Raw genomic sequence first — 25,209 nt, 5'->3', positions numbered from 1 at the left:
GGAGAGCGTTTCAGTAAGTCTTGAAATTAGATGGAGAGTCAATGAATGATTTTCAGGTAGGCTCTCCCAGGCCCTGGGGATGCAGGGGAAACATGGGATGAGATGGGAAAAGAAAGAACTAATATTGTAGCTCAGATCATTGCAGATCAATCATCACATCTGTGCTTGTCTTTAGAGAAGTAGTTTTATTTTTCTCTTTACCGTTTTGGAGAGTCAGGGAATGGAAGACTCGGGCTGTGACAGTGTGGCCGGTTTACCAAAGGAATACATGACATGGCATGATTCCTTCCCGATGTACTTTGCCTCTTCAAAGCAGTTCTTCTTCTTGCCCAAAGCCATAGAGCTGGTTGTTTTTGAGGAAATAAATATCATTCAGCTAGAAAAGGGACTGTGCCAATTTCCTGAATATTTTTAAAAGCTGGCATTTCTGTTGGAATGGGCTAGAAAACAGTTTGCTGGATGCCCTGCCTATGTTGAAGCCAATCTCTTTCTAGTCAGTAGAAAAATCCAGAAAGTAATGGGAAGACTAAGCAAAAGCCCCAGTCAGCCTGGTCTGGATTAACATTTTAAGGTAATAAACATCTCCAGCCTACCTTTGCTTCCAAACGGCATCATGGTGCCATGCACATAGCAGGCATTCAAAATCCTTGGTTGATTTTACTGACTCTTACGATGCCACTTAAGGCATTTGAGGGATATTCTATTCTGGAGCTTTTCTTCCCCACAACATTTAGTGGTGCCATAGAAAGGTCATTAACGTGGAAAGAAGGAAATTAGTACTGAGTTCTAATACTAATACCTAGTATTAGTACTAGCTCTAGTTCTAGTACCTTCCACTTACTATCTTGGGCAAATAACGTTAACTGCTCAACATGGGACTGCACGTTCCTGTTTGTGAAGAAAGGAGAAGGTTATGCAAGGTGCTTTCTAAGGGTCTCTTCATATCTGAAGAGACTCATGGTTGCCACTCTCCTTGTGGGTAAGAATTCAACATGTCTGCCTGGATCAGAACTTGAATTATTTCTTGGATCCTTAATTAAATAGTTACGCAAATATGATCATATCTGGAATAGGAAACTGCAAGACGATGTGGTCTAGGAAGGTGAAATATTATGGAAAATTAAAGGTGATTATTCCCCAAGTTGAAGCAAAAGAGGGCAATTCAATAAACTTCTATCATCTGATACCAGTTACTATTCATGACTACTTTCAACTTTCCTGAATGATTAGAAATGGCCAGGTAGTATACCTCAATCAATACAAATTTTACCACAGATTCTCCTGGGTAAATTTTATATTAATATTTACTGTAGTTCAGTTATTTAAATAATATATGTATGTGCTGTAGAAATTTTTGAGATGCACAAATAAGAAAAAAGATCACCGGTAATCACACCATCTAGAAACAGTCACTCTGAATATTTTGACCTATCTCCTTACAGATTTTCCCCTAACATACAAATTGTGAATACAACACATACACAAACACACAATTGGAGTGATCTGTACATTGATTTGTAACTGCTTTTTTTTAATCACTTAGCAATATGCAGAGAACCTTCTCTCATGCCATTATATAGTTTTCTAAAACATGGTTGTTTTCAAGGCTGCTTATGGATATATGATTAATTAACCAATACCCTAGTGTTAGATATTTACATGTTCCTAAGGTAATTCAGATAACTGAAAATTTGGGTAACTGCATCAAGTGGCATGACCCACATGCAGGAAGAGGAATGCAGAGGTCTCTGGGACACAGCGGCTCTAGAAGTTATCAGAACAATGGGCTCATTAAAGAACCTGCAACACCCTCCCTGAAGCACTACGATGAATCGACTCTGTTTTGCAACTTTTGCTCCAGAAATGTGTCTCCCTACTTCTCTGCTGGTAATGGGGAGTCTCAAATAAAACGTCCCTTCTCTAGCCCCTTCCCAGAAAGCTTCCCACACTGTGTCCTGGAGCTGGGGAGAAGGTCTGCTGAGCACTCTTTGGGATCAAGGACATGCATGCCAGTAAAAGAGACGAGTCTCTAAGCCATTTAGACATGGGAGCGCTCACTATAATAATAATTTTTAAAATTGCTATAAACTTCAATGTCCAGCGCTTCTAAGTATCATAAATGGAAGGTGGAATTTCTAAGAAAGGGGAGAAATAATTACTGCTACTTCTGTCAATTACTTTTCCCATTAGTTATGGGGCATTTAACTGAGTGTGGCTCACTGGAATTCAATTGGATATCTGTCCTCACTTTCTGTATTCCTACAGTAGATCTTCAGGTCTTGGATTAATGAAGCTTATGGGCAACAGTGTTAGGAGTCAAGGTACAATAACTTTATGTCACCAACTGTGTCCTGATGAACGATGCGGTATAAAAGCATAGGAGAATTAGGTCAATGGTGTTCATAAACAGTACATCAGGGCCAAGAAGCTGGTAGCAGCATAGGTTTTAATAGTCTGGTATCGATTCTTTTGGCCAATGTCCCACTTTAACAGTGTTAAAGTCACACTTTAAGATTTCAGATGGAGAGGTAGAGAAGAAAATCAATAGATACGATCTTTCCACTACTAACCAGCTACGTATCTATAGTTCTCTGCCACACTCACATTTAAGGGACCTAAAAGATGCTGTGGGGAGGGCTGGCCCAATTTTCAGGCTTTAATGACCTCAGGTATCTACTCTGACCACCTCAAAGATTACAGCTTGGAGTCCTAAAGGTTCACGGGAAGGAGCCCATGATCCAGAAAGGATACACACGCATTTGCTCTATATTTTCTATTTCATTAATATATAAAAAAAGCTTTAAAAAACCCCGCTTGTTATACAAAAAGGTCTGACTAAAAACATAATCATGTATGTATTAAAAAAATACATACAAAAATGCTTATAGTGTTAGGCTGTGAAGAAGAAAACGAATCAGAAACTAAAGAGTCTTTTGTAGTGTTATAACTAACAGTTTTATCTTTTATTATTCTTAATCATTAGACTTTCCAAAATGAATAGGTTTTTTTAATATAAAAAATAGATTGCATTTTCAAAAAGTCACACGCTGCTGGAGGGCAATGAGCTGATCTACTAAAAGTGTTTTCTTTAAGCACCAGCTAGAATCATAGGTGAGCACTTAAAAAATTACGTCAGTGTCGAAAAGGATAATCCTCATTTGGGAATCAGAAATTCCGACTCATTAGTTACCAACTAAAAGGAAAAACTAGGAATAAATGCCACTAAGGAATTCTTTCATACATTTAGGAAAGAGAAAGAAGAGAGTTACAAACTTACCCAGATTCTGTCATTTAAACTCCCTCGAAAATATTCTGCTTTTTTCCAGAAGTTGTGCAAACCCCACTTAAATTCCAACAACACTGTGTTAATTTTGCTCAAATGCAAGCTGAAAACATATTTTAACATCCTGTCAGAATGAGATACTAAGAGTGTCGATAAAATGATACTAAAATAAATGTACATTTAGATTGCTGTTATAAGTGGCCGCCTGGCTCTGCGAAGATGTTAGGTTGCTATAGTATTTTCCATAGCAACTTTGCACCTTATTACATAAATATTCCCTCAGTGTCCTCAGAGCCTGCTAAGAAAACAGGATTAAATCTACACCCCTACGTAATGATCCTGCATCAAAACTTATCAGAATGAAATGCCCCGAAAACATAATAAACTACAATCTAGATCATGGTGCTCCTGGCAGTTGAAAGGCATCACAGCGCTGCAGGCTGGGCACGGGCGGCTGTGCCGTGACCTCGTGCTGCCCACTGGCCATTTGTCTACATTCCTCCTGGGCCAAGGTCTCCGCACGTCTCCCTTTCTGAACATTGGCTGGTAAGTTCCTCACTTTTCTCCTCTGCCTGCCAACTACCCATCAGCCCAAGAGCCCTTCACCACACTCCAGGGACTCCTGTCACCAGGCCAGAAGCCAGGGCTTGATAGAGCCGGAGTCCTCTCTGCAAGGTGGCTAAGCTGGGAGCATGTGCTGGGCTGTCACACAGAAAACTATTCAGAGAATAGTTTTCTGTGTGACAGCCCAGCACATGCTCCCAGCTCCAAGCTAGTACTGACCAGGCTCCAAGCTAGTACTGACCAGGCGTGAATTGATGGAGACCAAGCTAGTACTGACCAGGCGTGAATTGATGGAGACCCTCAACCAGGGCTCGCCTGGGTTTTCTGGAGGCGCCGCTCAGCTGAGTGGCTGGAGCATTATGGAAAAAAATCTGTGGTCTCCGAGACACAACACACTTTCAGCAACCCAAATCGATTTGACACGAAACACACGATTATGGAAAATCTGTGCATATATGAGAGCGATGTTGGGAATCCGGCATTGTCGCGGGCTACAGAAAAATAAGATTATAGGGGGGCTCCGCTTAAAGACAGTTTAGCCTCCAAATGTGAATTTACAGAGCAGATAAGCACGGTGCTGCCGTGACAAAGGAATCCTGCTCCACGGGGTCGGTTTAACAGCATCTGCCGCTTACATTTAAAAGGTAAAGAAATGATTTCTACACTGTTCAGGAACATATCCATTACGAAATGGGAACACTAACTGCACATGAAATCAAGGAACTGAAAAATCTACCCCAAATAAACACTGATTTGATTTCCTTTGGCAAGATTAGCAAGATTTAAAAAAATAAATAAATAAAGGGAAGGAACAGAGAAAAAAGCCTTGTCTCCTTGCAAATGAAGCTCTATTTCAAGAGATTAGGAACGAAGCAGGCTGCTCAGCCCACCTCGGAAGACTGATTTCATCATCTTTAAGCCATATAAGTTTTAATTAATCACACCTCCTTGTTTGGCCCTTGGGTTCCCAGAAGACATTCTGTCATGGTTGGAAATAAAACGCTCGTCTTTAACTTGGCGGTGACTGATGGACACACGTCACTGTTCTACGTCTCCTTCAGATGGTCGTCACGTGTGAAAACAGAAGGTCTACAAACAGCCGATCCTTCTCACCACTGGTGCTCCTGCCTCTGGGAGTCTGCTGGGCAGGGAGCACAGTCCCAGGCATGTGAGACTGAGCCGTCTCACTCTCCACGTCTGAAGGCCCTTGTCCCTCTGCCCGGTTCTGAGTGACCCCAGAGTAAGCCTGCTAGGATCACACTCAATGTTTCCTAAAAGGAAGCTTCTGCCAGCTGCGAGTGATATGGCTCCCGTCAGGCCCCCATCAGTCGGCTGCAGGACCCTGAACTGGAATCCAGTAGCCCTTCCCTTCTGTGCCTAGGCTGGTGCTGGGGGCTGCAGTGAACCTCTTCTTGGACTCGTGCCTAAGTGTAATCTGTCTGTTGGGCATTCTTATGTCTTTCAAAAGCACTCCCATACAGGAAATAAACTGAATCAGAAAAATGAAGGCAGTCCTGGTGTCCAAAGAGATCAGGGGATAGCCTGAGAGAGCCTTATTATTAATTTTTTTAACCTAAGACTTCCAGTTATATATGAAACTGTTCAGACAGACTGAATACTGCTGATTCCAAGTGAACTGAATTATGAGTCCCTAATTTGACTCAGTTGGCTGAAAGAGCTGGAAAATCTTTGCCTGACTTCTTACTGGAATTAAAAAAAAAAAAGTCGGTACCTATTTTGTGGTGAGTTTCCATGGAAACTTGACAAGCCAGAAAACATTCTTCATAATTAGAAGAGTATTTGCTCCTATAAGGAGCTCAGAGTTTAAATAAGGTGTAACTAAAACCCAAGAGGATTTGTGCATATGGAATGGTTTAAGGGTCGTCTATTAAGCAAGGGCTGTTTTAGATTTACTCTCTTCTAAAACCTGTGTTCAATGTACAATGTATACTCACCAAATATTGGGTTAGGTACATACACTGGAGACTGATGTTCATTCTGCTTTATCCTGAATTTAAATTAACAGCTTAAAATATATTTGGCATCAGGCACTGTATTTCTATTAACTTAAAATGTTTATTTATCTCTTTAAAAGTATCTCACACCTCGGAGTGCAGGGTAGGCTGTGTCTAACTCTCTCCATACCCCCTGGGTCCACAGTGTCTTGAACACAAGAAGATGCTTGACAAGTGTTTGTCAATCATTAGAATGATGCTGAGTTTCAATTCTCTGGTCCATAGTCTCTTCAGCATGTGGCAGTGAATTCTGGGTGTGCAAAGGTTCTGAACGTTGTGGAGAAATGAACCATTCTTGTCTGAACACGCTTCTTAATGCCTGCCATTTCAGTTTAACCAGAGTAAGTGTTCTTAGGGCTACCATCGTCTGATCAACTTACGTGACGGAACCATCAAAAACAGGGACCAGAAGAAGGGGATTATGTAACTGAAGTCAACAAACTTTTATTGAGCACTTACTTGGTGAAGGGCCCAGGACTAGGTGTTGGGGGATGAGTAAGATGAGAAGCAGAGTCACAGTCACTGAGTTACCTGTTACATGCTCCCCACTAAGTACTGTTGGAAGGGCTTCATACGCACCGACTCACTGAACTCACGATACTGACACTAATCAGGTTCTGCCAGGGAAGCCTTACCATCTAGGACAGACTTCTCTTCTCCCTTCCTTCCTGTGCAACTCCTGGCCCTCCCCCCCACTGCCAACCTGGAGGGAGGGAGGAAGGAGAAAGGGTGAGGGGGAGGAGAGAGGGAGAATAGAGGTGAGGGGAGAGAGAGACGGAGAAGGAGGGATTGATCTGGCTTTTAAAGTTTGGCTTGACTGCAGCAGGAGACAGACTACTATGCAACAATACATTTGAATTTTTATCAAAAATTATCTTCACAGACTTTGGAACAGGATGCCGATTTTCTTGAATGAATGCTTCGATAAATCTGTCTTGATTTTCAAATGCATTAGCAAAAGTCATTTTCACTTTTATCAGCATCTTAGTTTGGCTCCAGCAAACTCCTTTTTCCCCTTTAAGAGTCACCGGCTGAGCAGCGGTGACTGGCCCGCCCAGAGGCATGTGGAAGTGACAGCCGGTCTGGCGGAGCTCTGGCCAAAGACACACTGTAAATTACTATACGTGGTAAACAGCAAAAGTACAAGGAAGTATTCTTCATCATCAGAAAAGCAGAGATGCCCTGAAAAACTTTGATTAAAACAAAAAAAATTGAACCCTAGGTATCATACAAGTCCTCACATAATAAACCTTGCTTTTTCTGAAAACCGAAGTCAATTCTCTCCACCTCCCCCTCAGAAATGCAATAAAACCTGCGCAGGTTTTTGTTCTAGGTGGGAGATGGAGGGCAGGGCAGGCCGGGGGCTCCTGGGAGGGAGGGTGTTATCCCCTGGGATTTCCAAGAATTCCTGGGTCAGCTGCTGCCCGTGAGGCAAGGTCTCACTGTTTTGGCAAAAAAGGAGGGGGCAGGGATTCCTTAAAGGATGGAGAAATTTACTTCTATTTCAGGTCTGGCAATTCCTCTGTCCGTTCAGTACAGCGCTCTGTTTTCAGAGGCCTGCTTGGAGGTGACTAGACTAACACATGCAAATTTGTACCTAAAAAAACGAGTGGCCTTTCACCTAAGGAGATGCCGCTGGAAGGCCTGTTTCCCTCAGGCTGTAGGGCCTCAGTCCCCCCTTTCAGCAGTTCACGCGATCTTGTCTGAAGCTTGGTGAAAAGACAAGATGGGATTCTTGCTGTTAGGCTGCGCCTCCTGCAGATGCACGGCTGAAAGAACCACCACCACCTGCCTGCCTTTTGGCAGGATCTTGAGGGCCCAGCAGAATAAGGAAGGTCAGCTGCTTTCCCTTCCCTCCAATCAGTCTTGCGCTTTCCTCATAAACCACACACCGCATTCTCCGGGTCCGTCTCATTTCGAAAAGCACAAAAAAGACTTTGAACTCCTCAGGGCCTGGCATCTGAACCCCGGTTCTTTCATCTCTGCCCTCGGCCTGGTGTGGAACACGCACTGTATTGTGTTCATTAATTCTGCTGACCAAGGAACAAGCCTGGAGAAAGTTCTGCAAGTTCAAGTCCTACTTCAGGCTCTTATCAGACGCCTGGGAGGAAAACCACAGAGGTCTGGGAAGAAGGCTCTTCAGTCGAACTTCCCGGCAGGACCCCTGCAGTCCCCATTAAAAGGAGAGGTCCTTGGTATCCCTGTGGATTCTTCCGGAGCACAGATCAGGGGTCAATCCTGCAGGTATATGCTTGCTGCCATGGTCTGTAAGATCTCCTCTGTGGCCTATTACTATTCTTGAGTCATTATTATTCTTGTCTTATCCCAAGCAGGCTATGAAATTATAGATATTTCTTACTTGAGAAATTGACAGGTTGTTTAAAAAGAAATGTCACTCCCCGCAAAATAAGGGGAAAAAAGCCACAGGTTCAAATCAGAATTCCTGATTGATTCCATTCTTTTCTTCTACACCTACCTTATAAAGATGTTAAGGATCCAGGTTTTGCCCCTCATCTAGCCAAAGACACATGTAAATTACTATACGTGGTAAACAGCAAAAGTACAAGGAAGTATTCTTCATAATCAGAAAAGCAGAGATGCCCTGAAAAACTCTGATTAAAAAAATGATGAAAGCTTTTTTTGAGGAAAAAAGTTATTTATTTATTTATTGGAAGAGCTCATTGAATTTAAGAAAAATCACACCCAAAACTCACTTTCTTCTTCTGATATATGAAGGTTTGCAGAATAGAAACGCTGCGTGGAAGGTGGTTTCCTCAAATAAGCAAATCCAAACCCAATAATCGAGCAGTCCTGAGAAATCTGATATCAGTTTAATAAGAGACATACATTGACACATAAATGCTCGGTTCATTTTTCAGAAAAAGGATATATGGCTTCAAAAAATAGTGGCGTGGTGCCTGCTTTTATGCTAAGCTTCTAAAAGATTCAAATGAACGGAATTTGAGGACGAAAGGGAAATTTTCTAAGGCAGTGGTGGTTCTCAAACTTTAGCCTGCATCAGGATTCCACGGAAGGCTTTAAATCACAGATTCTGGATCTCACATCCCCCCCTCCCCCATCCTCTCGAGTCTGATTTAGTAGGTCTCGAGTAGGACCTGAGAATTTACATTACGAATAAATTCCTAGGTGATGCTAACATTGCTGGACCGGGGACCATGCTTTTAAGAACCACTGTTCTAGGGAAATGAAACCCCCCTCTGTATACGTCTGGATGCAGGAGCTTTTTCTTGTGATCATCTTATGCTTCTGGCATTCTCTTCTAAAGCCCTGGAGAAACAGAGCATTCTGACCGCTATTTATTTATTTATTTATTGAAGTAGAGTTGATTTACAGTGCTGTGCCAATCTCTGCTGTACAGCAAAGTGACTCAGTTATACACATACAGACATTCTTCTTTATATATATCCTTTTCCATTATGGTTTATCCCAAGAGACTGGATATAGTTCCATGTGTTATACACTAGGACCTTGTTGTTTATCCATTCTAAATGCAATAGTTCGCATCTATAAACCCCAAACTCCCAGTCCATCCCTCCCCCTCGGCAACCACAGGTCTGATCTCTACATCTGGGAGTCTGTTTCTGTTTTGCAGATAGGTTCAACTGTGCCATATTTTAGATTCCACATATAAGTGATATCATATGGTATTTGTCTTTCTCTTTATCACTGACTTCACTTAGTATGATAATCTCTAGTTGCATCCATGTTGCTGCAAATGGTATTATTTTGTTCTTTTTTATGGCTGAGTAGTATTCCATTGTATACATGTACCAAATCTTCTTTATCCATTCATCCGTCAATGGACATTTAGGTTGTTTCCAGGAGGCATAACTCTCCCAGACTTCAGACAATACTGCAAAGCTACAGTAATCAAAACAGTGTGGTATTGGTACAGAAACAGACGTACAGATCAGTGGAACAGAATAGACAGCCCAGAAACAAACCCACACACCTACAGTCAATTAATCTTTGACAAAGGAGGCAAGAATATAAAATGGGAAAAGACAGTCTCTTCAGCAAGTGGTGCTGGGAAAGTTGGACAGCTGCATGTAAATCAATGAAGTTAGAACACACCCTCACACCATACACAAAAATAAACTCAAAATGGCTTAAAGACTTAACTCTAAGACATGACACTATAAAACTCCAAGGAGAGAACACAGGCAAAACATTCTCTGACATAAATCGTACCAATGTTTTCTTAGCTCAGTCTCCCAAAGCAATAGAAATAAAAACGAAGATAAACAAGTGGGACCTAATCAAACTTACAAGCTTTTGCATAGCAAAGTAAACCATAAAAAAAAATGAAAAGACAACCTATGGAATGGGAGAAAATATTTGTAAATGATGCGACTGACAAGGGCTTAATCTCCAAAATATACAAACAGCTCATACAACTCAACAACAATAAGAACAAACAACCCAACTGAAAAATGAACAGAAGACCTTAATAGACATTTCTCCAAAGAAGAAATACAGACAGCCAGTAGGCACATGAAAAGATGCTCAACATCACCAATTATTAGAGAGATGCAAATCAAAACTATAATGAGGTACCACCTCACACGGGTCAGAATGGCCATCATCAATAAATCTACAAATAACAAATGCTAGAGAGGATGTGGAGAAAAGGGAACCCTCCTACACTGTCGGTGGGAACGTAAGTCGGTGCAGCCACAATGGAAAACAGTATGGAGGTTCCTCCGAAAACTAAAAATGGAATTACCATATGATCCAGCAATCCCACTCCTGGGCATATATCCGGACAAAACTATAATTCAAAGAGAAACATGCACCCCTATGTTCATAGCAGCACTATTCACAATAGCCAAGACATGGAACTGACCGGTCAACCTAACTGACCGCTTTGTAATCTTGATGACTTGACCATTTCGGAATCTTGATTTTGGCTTCTACTAACCAAACTAGCAAAGATCCTCTGTTCCTGGTCGCCCGAAAAGGCCTGGGAGAGGTAGTGTTTTATTCCCTTTTTGGCAAAGTTGGCGACTGTGGTTGTTCCCAGGCCCTTTAGGAAACACTCATTCCCTCAGACAAGCAGTCTCCCTTGGTGCCTCCTATGTTTGAGTGAGCACTTCTCCTGCTTGCTTTTACAACATCAAGGGAATTACATACAATTTGAGAAGAGAGTTTTACATCAGCATCTCAGATTAGGCAGAGAATATCAATCAAGGTTCTCTCTAAGCTTCTCTCCTTTTTATAACTCAAGGATTGATGCCCCTTTCTTGGTACCAAATGGGACCATCCCTTTGATTACAGGTTAGGAACTAAAATTTATTGGAAAGCAGTCTAATTCTCCAGCACATTGCTTCAGAGGCTAGAAAGCTTCTTTAGAGATTAAACATTTCCCATGTAAGAAGTACACTGACTGAAACCAAATTTTATCTGCATTTCAGCATCAGTGGTGACTGCCACACTCTGGAAAAGGATTTTTATGGGAACAGGCAAATATCCCCCAAAATAAGTGTGGCCCCAGACCCACATACAGAGAAACAACTGGAACAATTTAAATCATTACGTTCCCAAGAAGGAATTTCAAGTTCTATTAATACAAGGCAGAGTCACTCAAAGATGAAAGTTTAGTTGAACTCAAATAAAAGTGAGTTATGTGGCCATTTCTCAATCTGTATGCCCCATCTAAGATTAGGAAGATCATTAAGGTATCTCACAGGGATGTGGCAGTTATCCACGTTACCTGATTCATCAACTCTCATTTTTTTAGTAGGGCTGTCACAGTTCTCATCATCCGACATTTCCATCTCTTCTTCTCGGCGGATGCCCATAAGCTGCTCACTCTGAGCGTTCCGGAGCTCCTGGAAGCAGAGGACCCATGGACGTCAGAGTCAGCGACACATGACACACCTTTCCCAGTGGTCTCTCCGTGTGTTATGACTGACATAGGAATGTCTTCACCTCCCAAACACTGCCCCACCTAATCTAGAGTGAAGTTCTGAGGGGTCTGGGGTGTGGACCAATCGAGGGATTCGGTATCAGACTTGGGAGAAATTCCTGATCACCAATGGTGAGTCAAGGGCTCTTCAGCAAGTTATTTAATCTCTGAATTTCCTCATTTGTAAAAAGGGGGACAATAACGTCCACCTGGTAGGGCTGTCGTGAGGCTCCCATAGAAATGTCTATTACCAGAACTGGAACGTAGGGGGCGCTAGGAATGTGAGCAAGAGAATTTCTTAAAAGGCCGGTCTACCACTGACCCACTGTGTCACTTTAGGGATGTTTCTTCATCTTTCTTAGTGTCAATTCACTCACTGAGATAGTGTGACAAGGAGAGTTTTGCGGATAAAAAGTTAATACACGTGAGATACTTAGCATCACGTGAGAGACTTGGTTCATTAAGTTGAAAATGTTGACCACTATTACTATTCATGCAAAATAGTGTCCCTGCATGTGTGTATGCGCCCATGTGTGATCACATACACACACACACACTTCAGATATCCAAATGGTGAAATTCAAATGATGTTGGAGGACAAAATAAAAACAGATGCCTTCTTTGTTGGTGTTTTACAATATCATGTGGGGTTTATTGTTTATGTTGTAATGGTTGTTCTAGCATCCCTTTAAGATCTAAGGGCCATTTCTTTCTCCACTTCCTAGAAAAGTGACTGCAATCAAGGCATTTAATTTCCTGAGCCTTTGTCTACTCACACATAAATGGGGTAGTAGTAATACAAGGCTGTTTGACTGCAAGAGTGTATGTGAAAACTCACTGTAAAAAGTAAAGAATTACACAATAAATTGTTTACTACTGTGCTTAAAAATCAGGACACTGTAATTGCTTACATTAAATAATTATATTATTATTTTCGGTCAAGCTGTAAATTATATATTTGCAAATCCTTATCCATTCTGTTCTTATATATGTTCTGTCCTCAAAAAAAAAAACAAAAAACGGGGGGTAGGGTGGAAAGAGCTGTATTGTTGTTTTTCTCCCCATTTAAATTGGAGTCTCTAAAAAAAAGTCAAACAGTTAAAATAATTTCACTTTATAAAAAATCTATGAATAACAATAAAACTAAATTACAACACCTAATGTATTAATGGCATGACTTTAAACACAATTTAAAGTGCTCATTCGATGGATGGATGCATCTATATTATTCTGTTATAGGTGCTCTCAACTCTCTTCTCTCCTTAGCACACAGATTTTTAACTGTAGCACGATGGGAAGGGAATTCTGTATTGCTAACCACATTTGCGTGGTCAGCTCTGAACCCTGGGAACCACAATTGCAGAGACAAAGACAGGGAAGTCACCAAAGACAGGGAAAGGGGGAGGGCAGAAGGCAAGGTCCCTGGGACAGGGCCACCCATCACAGGGCAGTCCTGAGAGGCACCAGGATGACAGGCAGTGTCCCCTCACTTGACCAGGTCACCCTGTAGAAAGAGGTGCCAATTCCGCCTTAAATAACACCATCGGGTCTTGGAGGCGGATGTCACATGTGATTAGTAGGGAAGTTTTTAGGTTGTGGACAACTAATCTTTCTACTGACAAAGAGCCCAATTTCCGAGGAGGTGGCCTGAAAATACTTGAAGCAAAGAAACTTCAGGTGGAAAGAATAAACGAGGCTAAAAGGACCTGTTGTTTAGTTCCTACAGTTAATGACAAACTGTCACACAGTAGCCGTTCTCGTGGGGAAGGGTGGCAGAAAGGAAAAAATTGGAGGAAAAAAAAAAAAAAGCTGAGGCTGTTTCCACAGGGTGCCTCTGGTTCAGCAGTAAATCACTTGTACACTCTAATAAATCTGTAAAGGTGTTGCAGATAATTAACAGATGCTGTTCACAGGAACGTGGAAAAATCAAGCCAATTATCAAGCTCATATGCAACTGAGAAATCATCCACCATGTTAAATTGCCAACTGGTATTTAATCAATCGGGCAACATGTAGGAGAGAAAATCAAAGGTAATTCAGAATTCTATTTCCTACTATATCAGAAGAGGTGGTGGTGGGAGTGGCAGGGAGACACAAAGACCCTTTACAGAAGCATCTTTCTGGGCTGTGTCCCTTTCCACCTCCCAGTAGGGAGCAAAGCAAGCAGGCTTCCTTGGGACAAGGCTGGAAGCCTTCTCGTGTCCTGCTCAGCAAGGGAGGGGATGGCCCTGCACGGGGGAGGCAGGGCTGGGGGAACGGGATCCCACGTGGCAGGAAGCGTGATTTAGATCAGTAACGGATAGTTGCCGCCACTCCCAGATTAACGACAGCCTTTTTGATGCCCGGGTTTATTCAGCATCATGCCACCTGCCCTTCTCTTAAGGTTTCTTTTCATCATGTCTGGTTTTATGTGAAGCCAAAAAAACCAAAAAAACAAAAAACAACAATTCATAGGCAGATCATTCCCAAATCTGAATCATAGTTTATGGATTCCAATTAGTGTTTCAGAACCCTCGATTCATGTATTTCATCATTGATTTTCGGGACTCTTTCCTCATGAAAATCAACCTTGACATGGGGCTCAAGTCAGTGTCTGGGAGAGCACTGGGTAAGCATCCTTTGGTTTTCTGGTCTCCGAAGAATAAAAGAGAAATCCCACCTCTTGCATCAGTCACCAACCACCTTCCCGGTATTTGTGAACAAAATAAAAAATGTCCTTCTTAATAATAAATTGCACTAGCCTTTTAAGTGTCCCATTATTGTGCAGTCATTCAGTACTCACCGTAATAACAGTGATAATAAAGAATTCACTTGGTATGCATACGGATGCTACATCAAGTGCCATTGGTATTCAACTGTAATTTAGCATTAGTTAATGGGCACTTAAAATGCTACCCAAATGATTGATACTGCAGTACTTTGTGGTTCCTCAAACTCTACATAAAACACTTATTTTACAAGTGTGAGCCCAAATCATTAAATTAATAAACCTTACCTTCTATAAGTTTGGGATTTGGAAAGAGGGGATTATCATTTAGAGAACTTTAATATTAACATGCTAGAGACGGAGAGGCATCCAAATGAAAAACATTCTCTCATTTAAAAAAAAAAAAAAGCAGCAGCAAACAAAGACAGTATACTTACTTTTAAATTACAGGTTCAAAGCGTACACTACACTGAGGAGTTAAAAATAACAGCTGGACCACCAATGACTAATGACACAATCTGGTCCTTCTAGGTGGCAGCGAAGGTTAAGTTCTGAACTCTTGCCTTGGGGTAGATACTCACACTTCACACATGCATTGATGCAGAGGGGTGGACAGGGCTAGCTTGGACATTCACTTCCCTGAGGAAATTTGCTCTGGGGAGAGGTCTGATAGGACCTGCTGGCTAGCACAGGGGACGAAGACACTGCTTAGGATGAGAAGATGTGGATGAAAGGCATACTTGCCATTTCTAGCCAAAGAGCAAACCGTCACCATCATGTTGTAGAACACTGAAAAAAAACTCAGGAATTTAAAAACTAGTTTTCTATTTTACGTTACACTTGTTTTTCTTTTTTTGCACAGTGATTAGGCCAAGTGTCTTAGCTTATTTCTGAGCTCTTTGCTATGAATGGGAGAGATGCTTTTCTCCCCTTTGCAGGGGAGAAAAGCACTCTGTCCTCTTAGCATTAAGTCAGCTGCTTTTCTGGATAAGGAACAAATCTGAGCTGCATTTGGAGCCGACAGTGAGGGCAGGATGACTGCCCACTGGAACAAAAACCATCGTGGCTGCAACCACACTATTCCCTGCCAATCCAGCTGTGTGATGGTGGTTAAAAAAGTAATAATAAAATCACCAACCTCAGAATGCTTTCGCCAAATGTCTATGTTCTTGCGCTGAGCTTTCGAGAAATGGTCCCAAGCTTTTTGTCTGGTAGAAGCGTTGAAAACGGCCACAATCTGCTCAACTTTGGTGAACAAGGAAGTCAAACAAGACAAGTAATTTATGTTGTGATCACTATAGGGAAGCAAAGCAAAGACACTAGGAGTCTATGGATGATGTCGCAGCAGAAATAACATCATCAATATCCATCCAATTTGTGCCTTTTTGTACTTACATTTTAGCAAGGTTGGGGAGGTCTCCCTTCATGTCTGTCTCCATAACTTTAGGTTAAAACAAATTCTAAATATGACTGGGAAAAGTTCATGGACATCTGCTTCCAAGCATTCGTTAGCTCTTGTCTAAAAATATGACTTGGTACATCTATACACCTAGATCTACAGATATACAGGCACTGGTGTTGACACACAAATATAGATATACAGATCAAGTAATGCCTGGATTGGGGCCTTAGAAGTGAAGCCCGGGGGCAGTGGCTGAATGAGGAAGAGCCAAACACATCTCTTTTTCGCTTTTGGTCTCCATCTCAAGGACCCCAGTGCAGCCCGCTGAAGACATTACCGTGTCCAAGTTCCAAGTTGGGGCAATGAGTAGTTGTGTCATATCTCCCTTCAGTCTCAAGGCCATTGTTACTCCTTGGTCCCCTTTTCTCCCCCTGTTGCACCCATTATAGCCAGCCCTCCAGCCCTCTGGCAGAAAATGGGAGCCACTGCCTTCACCTCAAGACAGACCAAGGCTCACCCAACCAGCAGCACCACATGCAGATCTTATTTCAACACCATATGGCGTCCTTCGTAGTTCATCATGGCCACATACCATTCTCTGTTACTCCATTTTCACTTTCATAAGGCTCTCCTCCCTCTGGCTCCCGACCCCCTGGAAGTTCTAACACTTTGACTTAATTTAGCACTTCTGTGGCTTCCAGGGGAGGTGCTAGGTCCATGATCAATGTTGAAGGGTGGTGAACAAACGAAGATGTAGGGAAAGGGATGGGCTCTTAGTAGTGGATGTGAGAGGCGGGGTCAACCAACTGCAGATTCAATCTTGCGTAAGCAGTTATTGATCTAGTAAGCACGGGATTAAGGAAATTACAGCACTGAATGAACCATATGATTAAACCTGAACTCCTAAATATTTAGTTAGGAAGGCACAGTCAAAATGAGCTTCTTAGCGATGCTAATGCTCTACTTAACATAAATCTTTCTAAAGTGATTCCCAAGGCTCTGTTCTAAAAAAGGGCATCAAAGCTCTTCCAAATCTTCCAGGTGTCCAAGGAATGTCAAAGAGTAATAGAATAATCCCCACAGAGGAGCAACACCTGGTGCCCCAATTTCAAAAATTAATCCATAAAATAAACAAGTGTGTGATGGAGGAAAGGAAGAAAACAGATTCCCTTCACTTACTACACGGTAAATATCTTCTAATGCTAATAAGCAACTACTTCTCAATCTATGGGTGATTTTCACAGCGGCTTTTACATGGACCGTTTTCTAACTCAAGAAGATCGCAACTCCAAATCTCCTTATTTATCAAACTTGATCATCATGTCTCCTGATGAACTTGTTGCACTCGCCTGTAACAGGAGGATTTAAGCTAAGCTCGCGCTGCCCTTGAGCGCGTGCAGGTCCCCTCTCCTGCCTCACCTGGAGGAAGTAACACTGCCAGACTAGTCACAATGAGTTGCTCCCGGTGCTGACTTTCCCCTGACCACCCACCCCCAGGGCTCTGCTCGGATGCACTGCCCATGGCTGGCCGAGGAGAACTGGTTCAGCCCCACTGCCTGGGCTTCCTATGGCTTTGCCTGCAGGGAGGCTGGGATCATCTGGGGCCTCCAGATGCCTGCTGCACGGGCAGCACAGAGCATTCGGCCCAAAATGCCCATGGTGGAATCCACTGCCTGATGAGACTATCTGGCGGGGGTGGTGATCATGGGATTGTTAAAGAGTAATGGGTCTCATTGCTTTTAATAGTAGACCTCTTTGATCAGCATCACTTAGAAGAGTAAGACCTGTGGTGTCCTGACACCAGGCCTGAGGAGAGAGGACAGGAAGGGTCGAGGCTGAGTTATCTGGGTGATAGAAGTCAAAATTCTGCCATCAATCAGAGAAGGCTGTTAATAAAGGGGATACACTAAAGAGAAAATTATGTGGTCATACATGCATGTGTGGAGTGGGAGGAAGGTAAGAGAGACCAGTAACGCACTTGGAGGAGTACAGAAGGGAAGGTACTTAGAAGAAAGACTCTGCACAGGTTCAACGGTAAAAATGGATCCCCTAACATCTACTCAAGGCATGTACTCTTGCAGATATCCCCTGTTTGAGGATAAATGCCTCAGTTATTTAGAACATGTTATTACCATATCCCAGGGTTTAAGTTCCATTCATTCATTCATTGAGAAAACATCTGAGATCCTCCTAGTCACCAGGCATTTGACTGATTGCTAGAAATATATGATTAAGACAAAGTCCATGCCCTTGATGAGACCATGGTCTCTAGGGAGCAAGAAAGACAAGCAGATAATTATCCTATGCAAGAGAGGTATGGATGACAGCTATGGGGACACAATAGCTAACTCAGTAGATGGAGTCAGGGGACACTCCCAAAGAAAACAACATTTGCTAAGTCTTAAATGATGAATCAATGCTTGCCCAGTAGAGAAGGCAGGGGCGGCCGGTTCAGAGGTGGGCATGGAATTGTGAAAGGACTTTGTGTGAAAGTAGGGGATAGGGCTAAAGCTGGGTGGGAATAAGTCAGGAAGGACCGTGTATGCCAAGTCAGACTGTGACTTTATACTGTAGGCTAGAGGAGGCATATCCCAGTAAGATTTGTTTGGGAGAGATGATGAAGGCTTGAATTAAGACAGAGCACTGGAATGGAGGGAGGAGCAAGGAGTCGACAGGACACGATGGCTGACTTGCTGTGAGGCTGGAGAGAAGAGAGACCAGGATGACTCAACCTTGAGAAGTACATCAGAGACCAAGAGCACAGGTGGAGGTCTGAGAAAGAAGATAAGGAGTTTACTTCTGGACAGGCTGAATTTGAGATGCCTGAAGGTCATCCAGAGAGAGCCAGAATACATACCGGAGGTTCAGAAAGAAGTCAGAATTCAGAGGTTTATCTTGAATTTTCTCGGCCATTCTCAATTTCATGTAATTGTATTCTTTTCAACAGCATAATTAATTAAAAGCAAAACTAAATGTGATTACTTTTATACTTCTTTTCTTGTTAAGTTTTATACTTTCCCCCCACATATTAACAAGTTAAAAAAAACCTCAACCCCAAAAGACAAAAAATGTGTAACTCAGCTTAGGTTTAAAAAATACTCGCACAGTATTTCTATGGCCCAGTTGACTTCTCTCATTTCTGTTCAGACTGCCCCTGAATCAGCCATTCGTCTTGCAAATGAAAGATCTTGGGCACACAAAAGGACTCAGCAGAGTGCTAGGATCTGCAGGAATTCATCATCATTAGTGAAAAACTACCTCAAAGAGTATGCCCAAGTAATGAATGTGATTCAAAGACGGCATGTTTGTAAAACCATAAATCAGGACGACCACTAGGATTGGTGTCCCAGGGAAAGACCATCCTCTCTTCACTGTCTGCAGCAGGAAACACCAAAGAGCAAGTCCCTGAATCCGACTACCACTCACTACTTCTCCAGTATAACTCATACTGCTTATTCTATACACAGTAAAACTACGGGTAGTTACTAAGTGGAATCTTTAACACTCTACTTCACCACTCAGACCACTCACTACTTCTCCAGTATAATGCATACTGCTTATTCTATACACAGTAAAACTACAGGTAGTTACTAAGTGGAATCTTTAACACTCTACTTCACCGCTCAGAGAAGACAGAAACAATAGCTAACTCAGTAGATGGAGTCAGGGAACTAAGATGGCACTGGCCTTTGTTCAAAAAGGTAGCGTGCAGACGTTGAGCTGAGAGCAGAGCAGATTCACATCAACCGCCACCGGGGCCTTCACCACCCAGGGGTCTGCAGAGTGGTGGCTGCAGGGCCCCATAGGAGCCTATAGCAATTAGAATACTTCAGCATTTTGGAAGTATTAACAACAGAAAGGGCGCTCCGTAAGAGAATTAATATTTACCCTTCACACCTTGCAAACCGCCCTCCCACAATTCTATGTATTAACTTTGCCTAAATTAGGTTATTTGAGAGAAATGAAAAAATTCAAAGTGACTGATTTTTCTAAAGTATGCTTGCATGTCCGTCTTAGGTGTCACAGTAGAGTCCCTAGTACATTTCCAGCAGGTATAAGTGAACATTAGCGGAGGATAAATAGAGCTTTGAGCAAATTGCTAATCACTCTTGGCAGAGACAAACCTCTTGTTAAAAGATCAACTGAGGTATATTAAAATTTTTGAAGTTTATTTCAGCAAAACTGGATTCCAGTCGAGCTGCACCAAACTGGAAGTGTTTAGGAGGGCACCATTGACAGGAGTTGGGGAGAGACTTACAGGGAAAAGGCAGAAGCAAAGCAAGGAGATGATTGTTTGGTTGTCTCTCAAAGCCTAGTTGGTTATTTGTGATTGGCTGTCCTTAGGTTTCCATTTCTTAACCGTGAGGCATTTACAGGCTTAGGTTTTGGTTTGCACACTTAGGCCACCACGACATTAGAGCCTCCTCTAATGGCCTCTGTGTTTAATTAATTGAACACCCTACTAGTGATTATTCATTCTCTTATACACATAACGTGCACACACGTGTATAAATTCTTCAGCATTTCAACAAAAAATCCTAAGACTAGGTAATTTAACAACCTTTTTTTTTTGTACTTTCCCCTCACCTCAAAATGTCTGGACATCTGCTGACTTCAGAACAGACTTCTTACATGAGAGAGAACTTTATCAATTATCTTGAGAAGCACTTGTCTTCAGTCTTCTCAGAAAAGACAAGCTCAGAACAGGACATTCTGGGTAAACACCCAGAAACAGAACACACTCAAACAAGCTCCCTGGGAAGGAGCCGGGCACCAAGCACAAAACCTCAGACTTCTGGGGGGCACGAGGCTCCTGATTCTTGAGCTCTGGGCAGAAAAGCTTTGGAAGCAATGAAGAGAAAGGTTAGGTTCCTCCAAAGAACAAACCCAGACCTTTTCCTCCATGTGCTCCTGAGTGCGTGTCTTGAGTCCCCGCACCTCCTGCATCTTTTGTTCCAGCTAAGCAGCTGTGAAAGAGCTTTCAATCCATTTAGTCTCCCAAATATCAGGAGAAACCGATTAAGTCCTTACAGGCAGTAGGCCTGCCTAAATAGACCACCTCAAACAAATCTTCCAAGCTGAATTTTTGTTTTTAATGTTATCTAGGCTCCTGATAGAGCCTTAGCTCTGTGGGGTTCAGAGGAAATCTTATTTTCCTTTAAGGGATAACATTTTCCCAAACCCTCTGTGAAGAGCTCCTAAGAGATTTTCAAAGGCATGTAACAAATGAAAGAGCCGAGTTCCCCCACTAGCGTTTTAGTGTTGTTTTTAAATACCAACAGCTAGGGTGGGATTGACGAGCCTTGGCCCTGGATTGCAGAATTATAACAGAGAATGGAGTAAGTGATTTGGGCCCTCTGGATGCCCAGAGGAGTGAGACAAAGCCAGAGGAAGGAGCAGTTAGTGCTGAACACGACAGGGGAAGCTGCTAGAGGGATTCCCAGAGAGATTCCTGTGCCCTCACTTGTGTTCTGGGTCCTCACTCAGGAGCCAGTCAGTCTGGCGGGAAGCCCAGGAAACAGCATTAACTCCATCAAGCCCATACATTAAGGAGGCATGGACCGGAATTTCAAGTCAAGGGGGAAAAAGGGCATTCTGGGGTTTTTGTCTTGAGATGAGTAAAAAGAGCCATGCTGTGTAACCCTGTGAATCCATTCCAGCCCTGGTAAACCTGAGGCCAAAACGCCACCAGCAGGCACCACGGTTCTGAACTTCCTGGTGAGATGAGGCCAGAAATCTGGTTCTTTTGGGGAATGGGGTGCAGACAAGAAGAAAAACATGCTGATCAAAGTATACAAAAAGAAACAGGGTGCTTTTGGCAAATTTTAAGCAAGCAGGAAATGGTGACATTGTTCCAATAAATGGTAAGATGTTAGGCAGACAGTGACTTTTGAAGCTCTGTATAGTATAAATCCCAATACACTTCAGGGAACTGTAGATACCCTTATTAATGCATCTGTTCAAATATTCTGGAAAGTAATGGAACAAAAATCCATGAAGCTATTATAATTTTAATGGTTCTTTACAATACATAGCATCTATTAGGCTTTTTAAAATCCAATCAATCACCCTGTCTGGATTATCCCTATTGACTAAATGAAAGTAATATACGTATATAAGAAAAAAATGAATAAAATGAAAAGTAAAAGTCTATCTTCCCATCCTGACTACTGCTCATCCAGTGTCTCTCTTTAAAGGTAACCACTGTTAACAGAGTATCCATCCAAAGAAAAAGTTATACATACAGTACACTATGTGTAACCTTGTTTTACTTACATAAAGTGCTACTATTGATATATACACTGTGCTGTATTTTGCTCTTTTTTACTTAAAGTATCTTGGAAATCTAGTCCTACGTGTATTATCAGTAAGGCTGCAGTGAACATCGTCAGACATATTTTCTGACACATTCTTACCTAAATATCTTTATAAGAAATTCTTAGCAGTGGAAAAAATATATAAAAGAGTGAATGAATGAATTTTTAATTTTTGAGAGCTATCGCCAAGTCGCACTCCCATTTTATGCCCACAAGTGTTTTTCAGATTGTTCTCCTATCCCTTGTCAACAGCTGGTAATCAAATGTTAAATTTTGCCATTCCTGATCAATGAGAAAAGGCCTGAATTACATGATGACCAATTCTCTGAACCCGAGCTACCCACATCTGCAGTTTCCATTGTGAATCACGGAACGAAGTCCACAGACTCATCCGAACTGCCCTTTTTATCAGTATCTGGCTTGTTGTGAAGACCGATCATCCAGCAGGAAGGGAAGAGACCTGGTTTCTGGGTATCCCTTCTCTTCTGTGACCCTCAAAATGGTGACCCTGCTTTCCTCTGGGTCACCATCAACTCCATGAGTGGTGCTAGGAAAATCAGGTAACAGTGGCTGGCTATTTCTGATTACTTAGACTTACTGGGCCAGGCACTACGCTTGATGATTCAAAACAGTGGTTTTCAAAGTGTGGATCCTGGGCTGGCATCATGGGCGTCATTTGGGAACTTATTAAAATGCAAGTAGCCCCTAGACCTACTGCGCAGAAACTCTGGGGGGTGGGGTCCAGCAGATTCTTTTTCTAAAAACATCTTTCCCAGTTTTATTGAGATAGATATAACTGACATACAGCACTGTGTAAGCTGAAGGTGCGCAGCATAATGATTTGCAGTATGTACGCACCATGAAATGACTACCACAAGGTTAGTTAATATCTGTCATCTCACATGGTTACAAGTTTTTTTTCTCGAGATGAAAATTTTTAAGGTTTACTGTCTTAACTTTCAAATACACAATACAGTATTGTTAACTATTGCTGTCGGGCCGTGCATTTCATCTCCGGGAATTACTTATTTTATAACTAGAAGTTTGTGTCTCTTGCCCTCCTTCACCCCTTCCCTGCACCCCCCAACCTCTGCCTCTGGCAACCACCGATCCAGCAGAGTCTGTTCTTCCAAGGTCCCCGGGTCATTCCAACGCATAATGAAGTTTGAGAACCTCTGACTTAAAACATTACCTCATTTAAATTCCCCAACAGTGATCTGAGGCAGGTGCTCTTATCATGCCCATTTCACTGAGAAAGAAACTGAGATTCACAGGGAGGGTATCATTACCAGTCATATACCTAGCAAGTGGTGAAGTTGGGAATGGAAAATAGCACCTGTGCAACTTCAAATCGTGCATTTATACCCATCCGAATATGCATTTGTACTATGGGCCAAAGTCTCATGGACACTGGGGAGCATACCATGCCAGACCTTGCACTAGGCACTGGGGACAAAACGATCCAGAGATGCTGTTGGTCCTTGCAGCCCCGGAGAATCCCAGTATGAGAACTGCCAAGAGGGAGGCTGCAGAGAGCGCCAAGGCGGGCAGGAAGGGCTTTAACAACGGCTGGTCCAAAACGTTAAGGTGAGCAGAATTTTCTACGCAAAGAAGACAATTATTTGCGGCTGTGATGGGGCAGGAAGCTGCACTGAGCCCTCTCCAAAAGGGTACTGAGGAACGTGAAAGACAGCAAGGAAGAATCCCAGGGTCTGGCAAGAGGGCCCCTGCTCACCTGTCTACCAGACTGCAACCGACTCCGTTCGGGGTGCGCGCTCAGCACACGCTTTCACCTAAAATCCGTGCTGTCCTACTTTTGCTTATCACTGTTGTTGAATAAAAGCCTCAGCAGGGGAAGCTTGAGGTGGGGCTGAGGGAGAGCTTTTAGGGGTCGAGGAGTCGCACAGGGTTTCGGGGGGCACGCGTGCGGGCAGGGAGGGTCATTCAGCCTGCATTTCTGAGGCCGTAGCTCCACCTCTAAGCAGCTGTGTGGCCTGCGAAACCTCCACCTGTTTGAATCCCAAGGTCAAGGGGGGTCAGTCCTGAATATCCTTCCTACCTCTGCCATCCCATGGCACAGGGGTCTGCGAACTCTCTGTGAAGGAACAGACAGGATATATTTTTGGCTTTGCAGATCACACGGCTACCTGCTAGAGCACGGGTCTGCACACCTAAGCAGTCTGTCTCCTTAACTAGATGTTCTCTCACGTTGTCTGTGGCTACTCTGTCACGAGTCTCCCTGGACATTGTTCTTTTGTTTGAGCACAAATACTAATCGGTACTTCTTCTTCAGTTGCACAGAGAGTCAAGAACACATCATATCTGCCTTCAAGAAACTTTCCTGACACCTCACTTTTCCTCGGATCTAGCTTGAAAGTGTCCTGGCTTTGAAAGGTTTTCATGAAAGATTTTTTTTTTTTTTTTTTTTTTTACATGTGATTCCTTCCAAAGTAGCTCAGAGACTGTTTCCTCACACGAGCCCCCGCCCCCTCCCCGATACTGGGCAGTGGCTTTTTTCCCAAGTCCCTACAACTGGGCTGGGATCAAGGTAGCAAGGTTTTCTTCCTCAGCTCCCAGGAGTTACGTATTTCCTGAACTTCTGTGTTTCACTCAACATATATATGGTAATTCTTGAAATCTAGCCTTCTACAATGCTTTATTGTTCCAGTGTATAAGACTTAATTTCTCTCTCATATTTTGCTATCATTAAATTTTAAAAGAAATGCAAATATCAATAGTGTATTACTTGGCTCAGTCACATATATATAGAGAGAGAGAGCCAGAGAGAGAACCCAGATATATATATATATATATGCAGGCTGAAAGCCGATACCAAAAAAAGCTCAACTCGGTTCTGGCGGGCTTCCAGCATCTTCTGCTATCAGCTTTGCTGTCCTGTGAAATAGAAAATTCTGTGCTCATCCTTGATTTGGAAGTTTTTATAAAAGGTATTTTCTCTGGACATTTTGTCCCTGAGAACAAAAAAGGTATT

At 42.6% G+C, this 25,209-nt stretch overlaps 1 protein-coding gene across 6 annotated transcripts in view; it reads right to left on the bottom strand.

Annotated features, from left to right (window-relative positions):
• ENOX1 (ecto-NOX disulfide-thiol exchanger 1) overlaps window positions 1-25,209 on the bottom strand; it is a 312,330-nt gene that overhangs the window by 117,681 nt on the left and 169,440 nt on the right. For all 6 annotated transcript variants that reach the window (XM_068526692.1, XM_068526691.1, XM_068526690.1 and 3 more), the window contains 2 exons: window positions 15,637-15,743; window positions 11,597-11,714 (listed from right to left, as the gene is read on the bottom strand). In XM_068526692.1, the coding sequence (XP_068382793.1) occupies window positions 11,597-11,714; window positions 15,637-15,743 (225 nt within the window). The remainder of the gene's footprint in view (window positions 1-11,596; window positions 11,715-15,636; window positions 15,744-25,209) is intronic.

This window comes from Eschrichtius robustus, chromosome 18 (genome assembly GCF_028021215.1).
Source record: "Eschrichtius robustus isolate mEscRob2 chromosome 18, mEscRob2.pri, whole genome shotgun sequence".
Taxonomy (NCBI): domain Eukaryota; kingdom Metazoa; phylum Chordata; class Mammalia; order Artiodactyla; family Eschrichtiidae; genus Eschrichtius; species Eschrichtius robustus.
Note: the sequence above shows the minus strand (reverse complement) of the source record. Positions and strands in the feature narration are given on the sequence as shown.